Raw genomic sequence first — 8,125 nt, forward strand, 5'->3', positions numbered from 1 at the left:
GCATGTGACTAATATGACTTGCAGGTAGGGACAGGCTACACCACCCCTGTCTATCTCGACCGCTGGGTAAATGTCAAGACAATTGAGAGATGTGAAAGGATGCATTCACTGCTTGGCCAGGGTAGAATACATCCTCAGAATAGAGAGCAAAGAGGTCAGACCCAGACAGAACATGTAGGGAGATAACCATTCAGCAGAAGCTTACATAGGGCTACAGTCAGGGCTGGACTCAGAATCTGGCATGTAGGGGTATTTTCAGTCTTCAGGGGCCGGTTTTTTTGGGGGGGAACCGTTAAGAACAGTCGGCCCTATCTTGGCGGAATGTCGGCACTGTCGGCTGAGTGTCAGCTCGGCTGGAACACTGGTTACCGTGACTCAGCCAACACTTCATAGAACACTGAAAATAACTGTCACTTCATGCAGTAACCGAGCCAACACTCAGCCGACACAGAAAATAACGGTCAGTCTCATGCAGTAACTGAGCCAACACTGAGCCGACACTGTCGGCATACGGTAATAGGACCATTATTGGGCCGCGGACAAAGCCAGAATCGGGCCGACTGTTTTCACTCCCGAAAAAAGGATCGGGCCAACAATGGGCCAGATAAACTTTGCTACCTGGGTCATTCTTTAGCATTTGGGTAGATTGAGCTCATTACATTCATAGAGAGGGGGCAGGTTGGGCATGCGAGGGGCCGGCCTATGCCAAAGATGCCCGGGTCGTTTTTTGGGTCCCAACCGGTCCTGGCTAAGACCAGGGCTGCGTTTCCCAAAAACTCTTAAGTAGTACTTAAGCCTAAGTAGTACTTAAGTATGAGGGGCCACCAAGGCAATATATCACACCACTGAAAGTTCATGCATACAATCATTTTATATGCTCACATACAATCTTTTTTTTCCTCGTACATGCAATTAAAATGATTGTGCAAAGTGCATGTGCTAGGTAAAATAGTGTATGTATAAACTTAAATAATGATGTGACACCTATTCTGATATACAGTGCCCTCCATAATTATTGGCACCCCTGGTTGAGATGTGTTAAAAGCCTTAAAATAAATTCAGTGTTTATTGCAGAAGAATACTGTCACACTGAAAATTTTAGGAAAATGTAGCCTTCAACTCAAATGAATTGTAGGAAAATAAAAAAAATCCCTGACTAAAAAAGAATTATTTTTCATTAAATCACCTGTTCCACAATTATTGGCACCCTTAACAATTCCCAGGAAATAAATATAATTGAAGCATTTCTGTCATTTCTACAGTAGTTTACAAAGTTTACCAGAGTATGTAGGAACATTTAATTAGTAATTCATCACTTCCTGTTTCCCTGGGGTATAAATATGATGTGACACCGAGGCCATTTCTCTTATCCACTCTTAAACACGGGAAAGACAAAGGAACACAGCATACAAGTGAGGCAGATGTGCGTCGACCTTCACAGGTCAGGCAGAGGCTACAAGAAGATTGCCACTCAACTGCAGCTGCCCATATCTACTGTGAGAGGAATAATTAAGAAGTTCAAAACAACTGGAACAGTGGTAAACAAGCCTGGACGAGGACCCAAGTTTATTTTGCCACCACGCACAGTGAGGAGGATGGTAAGAGAAATCAAAATATCTCCAAAGCTCACTGTTACAGAATTACAACAAATGGTAGCATCCTGGGGTCACAAAGTCTCCAAATCAACCATCAGGCGCTGTCTACACGCCAACAGGCTGTTTGGGAGGCATGCACGGAGAAAACCTTTCCTCACCCACAATCATAAACGCAAACGTCTGGAGTTCGCCAAGCGGTATTGGGGCTTCAACTGGGACCGTGTGCTTTGGTCAGATGAGACCAAGATTGAGCTTTTTGGCAACAAACACTCTAAGTGGGTCTGGCGTGCCACGAAAGATGCGCATGCTGAAAGCACCTCATACCCACTGTGAAGTATGGGGGTGGGTCAGTGATGCTGTGGGGCTGTTTCGCTTCCAAAGGCCCTGGGAAGCTTGTTAGGGTGCATGGCATCATGAATGCTTTGAAATACCAGGACATTTTAAATCAAAATCTGTTGCCCTCTGCCCGAAAGCTGAAGATGGGTCGTCATTGGGTCTTTCAGCAAGACAATGACCCTAAACATATGGCCAAATCTACACAGAAATGGTTAACCAGACACAAAATCAAGCTCCTCCCATGGCCATCTCAGTCCCCAGACCTCAACCCCATTGAGAACCTGTGGGGTGAGCTGAAGAGGAGAGTACAGAGGAGAGGACCCAGGTCTCTGGACGATTTAGAGAGATTCTGCAAAGAGGAATGGCTGAAGATCCCTCTTTCTGTCTTTCCCATCTTGTGAAACATTATAGGAGAAGATTAGGTGCTGTTTTGTTGGCAAAAGGGGGTTGTACAAAATATTAACAACAGGGGTGCTAATAATTGTGACACACATTATTTGATGTCAATTTATTTATTTCTTTATGTGGGAATTTTTCCCCACTGAATAAATGCACTTGTATTGAAGGTTGGGTTTTTCTCTTTTTTTCCATTAAGGTCCCATATTATTTAGAGAAAAATAATAATAATTGGAAGCTAAAAAACACATCTCAACCAGGGGTGCCAATAATAATGGAGGGCACTGTATTGCCTAGGTGGCCCCTCATACTGAAGTACTACTTACGCTTTGGGAAACACAGCCCAGGTTGATAATGCTCTGCTGAAGTGGGCTGAGCCTGAGCCCAGTGCAGGTATAGTGAGCAGCGCTACACTGGCACTACACAAAAAGACTAGAGCATGCCACTCTAAAAAGAGGTCAAGAAAGTAAGAAAATAAGGCCCCATAAGGACTGTTGGTCCACCAGGAAATGCCCTGTATACCAGATTACCAGTCCAGGTACAGTAGAGCTCACTGCTGTCCTGATGGCATTCTCGTGTCATTGTGAGTAATGCACACAAACTCCATTGAACTCCATAACACACATTAGCAATGTGCTGCAGCATGTACAAACAATGACTATGAGGACCTTGATGAAGGAGAACCTCCACATACATCCAGCAGATCCATCACTTGGTGGATTAGAACTGTGCAACCGGATCATAATTATATACAATAGGTCTGTTACTAGAGCTGCTTAATAAAAAGGAGACCGGTCATAAGGAGTTTCTCCCAGAATCAATGATTGTGACATTGTGATCTAAGGTGCATGTGTATGAGCTGCCATGCCCCTTTAGGAGACCAGGGGGAGTTTAAAATGAAAAGGAGTTGAACAAAATCAAAGGAGTTGAATATAGAAGATTTTGAAAGTCACAACCCTTTAGGCAATCGGAATTGATCCCACTTGGTTACACCAATGACGTCTAGAATGATTAATTTTGGTTACCATTTTAAAAATCTTTGTTGTTGCTTTTAAGCACACACCAGGGATGCACTGCTCAGCTCCAATGACCCTGTGGAGGGGATGAGCCACTGATGAGGACCCATGTGACAGTGGAGGGAGGATGGAACAATGATCATGTGAGCACACTCACACTCACACTCTCTCTCTCTCTCTCTCTCTCTCTCTCTCTCTCTCTCTCTCTCTCTCTCTCTCTCTCTCTCTCTCTCTCTCTCTCTCTCTCTCTCTCTCTCTCTCTCTCTCACACACACACACACACACACACACACACACACACACACGCACACACACACATACACTCTCTCTCTCTCTCTCTCACACACACACACACACACACACACTCTCTCTCTCTCTCTCTCTCTCTCTCTCTCTCTCTCTCTCTCGCACACACACACACACACAGACACACACACACACACACACACACACACACACACACACACACACACACACACACACACACACACACACACACACACACACACACACACAGACAAACATATACATCAGTGCCCCTATGTAGTGTAGTCCTCTCCCTGAGGAAGTGATAACCTACAGACGAGAGCCCCATGTGACAATGTTGGAGGATGAGACAATGTTGACAAGAGAACGAGACCTCTGAGGTCATTGTCATTGGAAAAGAGGATAGAGAGAATGAGATGAGTGAAGGGAGGTGGAAGGAGGGGACCTGTGACTGACGTCCTGGTTGGCTTGGCATTGCTTGCAATCTCAGAGAGAGAGAAACAGAGACGGAACATAGATTGCGTTATGCGTGGGGGGTGCAGAGTGGTGACAAAGGTGGCCATTGTGGCTCGGCAGATGTGCGCGTACCATGCCCTGGCTCCAGCTGACCCACCGTCAGATAACAAAAGGCTGATGCAAGGCCAGTCGGATGCGGCTGAGAGCGTCTACCCGCTATCATGGCTGGATTGGCCATACGGGCATGCAGGTCATTTGCCCAGTGGACTGTTGATGCTTTTGGCATGACCGTATCCTCAAATGTAGCCTATCGGTCCTCATGCTGCTACAGCAGGCCTATCCGAAACGGTTAGACATAAATAAATCGTGTTGGTTGTTGCAGTCAAAATACCTTCTGCTAGATGGCTAAACATGTTGACACAGGCTTCATTCCCTCTCTCAAGGCCTGGTAAAGCAATCTTAGCTGAAATGCCCAACATGTTTTTTTTTTTTCCCCAGATCAGCCCTACTTGCTATCGCATGTATCATTTGATTAGGTGCTGTGTGTTCTCCACTCCAGCGATGAGGAATCTTGAGTTCCCACAGCCAGGCCTGTCACAACCAGGCAAGCAAAACAGGCTATTGCCTTGGGCCCCAACTGAAAGGGGTCCCCTGGTAATGACTGGTTAAAAAAGGGGGAGGAAAAAAGGTGGTTCCAACTTACTCTTTGCCTAGGGCCGCCAAATACCTTGAAACGTCCCTGCTTACACCCTTGCCCCTGCACGCGCACACACACACACACACACACACACACACACACACACACACACACACACACACACACACACACACACACACAAACAGTGATTATCAGAGACAACAACTGCTCGGCAGACGTACAACTAAAGAAAAACATTATTTCAAGGACTTAGATTCACTACATTTCCATGTGTGACACCAACATTTTTTTTTTCGGTTTATATCAAACAAAGATGGAAAACAGCATCAGGGCTTTTTAAATGTAAGAGTCCAGAGTTCAGAGCCTGAGTGCTGCCCATACGGCCATGCTGTTTTGATTCAAAATGATTCAATTTATAATGAGATAGGGGACCAGGGCCGCTGACAGCTTTGGTTGGGCCCAGGATGAAGTAATCTGAAAGGGCCCCCCACTCAATATATTCAATGTAATGAAGACCCAATTATGGGCTCCCTATGTCACAGGGCCCGGGACAGCTGACCCCTTTGTCCCCCCTTGTCGGCGTCCCTACAGGGGACCAAACAATTTTGGGCATTTCCAATGTCTCGATGGTGTGTGTTTAAGGCAATTACGCATCAGGTATGTCATTGCATCAGGCGAGTGAAGGAATTGATGCTCTTATCGACTGTAGCTGCAACCAGAAGCACACAGAGGCAATTTTGTGAAAGCAAGCGAAACACACCTTTGCACCTTCCTCGTACAAAGTAAGCCAGACCAAATGCTTGCAATGCTTTCAAGTCACAATAGCCAGGCTAAGAGGTCCTGACCTTAAGTAACATTCCGTAAAAAAGCATTTAGCATAAAAAAAGTAATGAACACAAATTAAATAGATAATATTTTATTAATATCAAATAGAATTGAAACAGTATTATTAAGTTACATTTGAAGATAATCTATATTTTGAAATAACTCTTAATACAAATCATGGCAAAGTTGTACCTGCTGAAGATAAACACACACACACACACACACACACACACACACACACACACACACACACACACACACACACACACACACACACACACACACACACACACACACACACACACGCACACGCACACAATTTAGTGCTGCGGTTTTGAAAGATGCATGCAGTTACCATGCTTCTGTAAGTGCCATTTAAAACTGTGTGCCATGAGGAATTCTTGAATTTAAGTGTATCATACAACATCAGAGAGCATAGAAAGACAAAAAAGTAAGAAACACATGAACCAATCAAAACACCTATCGACAAGATCCGTTTATATACTTCTCTATCTGAAGCACACCCTGATAACTGACATGACTTTCAAAGCTGGTAAACTATGAACAGTTTAGCGGTAACGCCCTCTGGAGTTTTGAAGGAGAAGTGAGATGAACAGAGACAATAAATTATCTCATTTCAGGAAATCTGTCAATCTCTCCAGCATCTTGTAAATAATTACTAAACCTACGAAAATTGAGACCTTTCTGTTTCCATTTGTATCCCAAAATGATAGGAGAGGTAGCAGACCAGAGGTAGAAAATGAGAAAATGCTCTTGAGAAAATGCTTCATTAGAAAAGTGGGAGTACAACGATGGGAAACAGCTTACCGTAGCTTATATCATAGTCCATGGGACCGCAGATTAGTATTAGTATTTAGTAGTAGTACATATGGTATTTTAACTTCGTTTTCAAAGTTAAACCTAACTAAGAGCAAAGTCCACCATTCTACATTGATATGAAAAAAGGAGGCAGGCCATATTGTCCACAGAGAAATGCCAGAGAGCCACCTCTCCTAACATGCCCAGAGATCATGGGGAGATGTCATAGGGGGAGTGTAATTGTCAACACTAAATACCCACAGATGCCTTTCCTGGTCTTACTGGGTTGAGCTAATGGAGCGGTCTGTGCCTGAGAAGATCAAAGACTCTCAGGATGGCAAGAGGAAAAAGACCGGAGAGAAGATCAGGTTCTTGTGCCATGACATCATCAAAATCTTATCAAACGAACCTTAGCAACGAACAGTATGTAGTATGTTTTTTCCCCTCCCAAACTTTCTCTTAGGGGAGCAAAGGTGTCTGTGTCCCCCAATACATAATGCCTCCAGTAGGCTCAGCAGGAGATGAGCGGGGAGTTGGTGGAGCCAGGGCAGGTGGAGGTGACTTTATTCCAGGGTGCTTGTCCTCCATCGACCCACTCAAGGTCAGGCCAGATGGAGGAATGCGCCCTGTGAAGGTCCACCTCTACGCTCCCCCGTCCTGGTTCTGTCAACATGTTATCATGGTTTGAAATGTCTGCGATGGTACAAGGACAGAGGACAAAGCAAGCAAATGGAGGATGGGTATTCATATGCACCCCTCAAGCCACTGCATTGGTATGGTTGCCTGATTATCATTGACTTGCAAATCTCATGATCAATCATCAAGATGTTGGTCTGACCAAGAAGACAATGAATAGTGTTTCCCAAATGGCCTGGTTAACCCACCACCCTCGTTGGAGCTGCTTTAAGTTGATCGCTTCCCGACAAAGTGGGTGGAGTTCCCGATTTCTGCGGAGCTCAGAAGCGATACTTGTATTGCTCGTGGCCTGACTAGAAGCAACTCCAAAGGTGTGGCGTCACTAGGAGGGCGTGGCCTGGCTACTGGGATGGGGTAGGAGAGGTTGGCAGCTACAGCTACGGCATCCTCCACTCAGCAGGAGATGAGCAGGGAGTTGGTGGAGCCGGGGCTGGAGGAGGTGACCTTATTGTAGGGTACTTGTCCTCCGCCCTCCCCTCCTGAGGATCCCTCTCCAGCCGAGAGCAGGAGGTCACTGGATAAGAGCAGGTGGCAAAGGGTGTCCACCACCTGCACCACAGCATAAGGACCTGCATACATACGCACAACACATACAATACAAATTGTGAAACTTTTTCTTTCACATGAACATTGTAGAGAGAAGCGGTATACAGTGGTTAAGTCAAGTTAAAGTTATAGTGCACTTTATTGCCAAATTCTTCTACACATTGAAAGTGTGTCATTTCATTAGACTATCTTGTGGAGGTGCATTATGATACATTGTCCTGAGTAATTTAATTCTCCACACACACAAACACTAGCAACTTCTACTATGGTGACCTTTCCATGCATTGTTACACACAAGCACAATTTGATAGAAAAACAGTCAATCAATCAATCAATCAATCAATCAATCAATCAATCAATCAATCAATCAATCAATCAATCAATCAATCAATCAAAACTAATTTGGGGAGCACATTCATCCCAACTGCAAAAGGTAGACAACTTCATGGGGTTATGTATGGCATGGACCATAGTTCTGATAGACAGGGTAAACATGGATGTGAAAGTAAATATGA

The 8,125-nt window shown here is 44.8% G+C and overlaps 1 protein-coding gene across 1 annotated transcript in view; it reads right to left on the bottom strand.

The window, feature by feature from the left end:
• Positions 1-5,694: 5,694 nt before the first annotated feature.
• Positions 5,695-8,125, bottom strand: part of si:ch211-112f3.4 (EF-hand and coiled-coil domain-containing protein 1) — a 15,698-nt gene continuing 13,267 nt past the window's right edge. Inside the window, exon 9 of the mRNA XM_063216452.1 lies at positions 5,695-7,633. Coding sequence (XP_063072522.1) covers positions 7,458-7,633 — 176 coding nt within the window. The 3' untranslated portion in view covers positions 5,695-7,457. The remainder of the gene's footprint in view (positions 7,634-8,125) is intronic.

This window comes from Engraulis encrasicolus, chromosome 14 (genome assembly GCF_034702125.1).
Source record: "Engraulis encrasicolus isolate BLACKSEA-1 chromosome 14, IST_EnEncr_1.0, whole genome shotgun sequence".
NCBI classification, from domain to species: domain Eukaryota; kingdom Metazoa; phylum Chordata; class Actinopteri; order Clupeiformes; family Engraulidae; genus Engraulis; species Engraulis encrasicolus.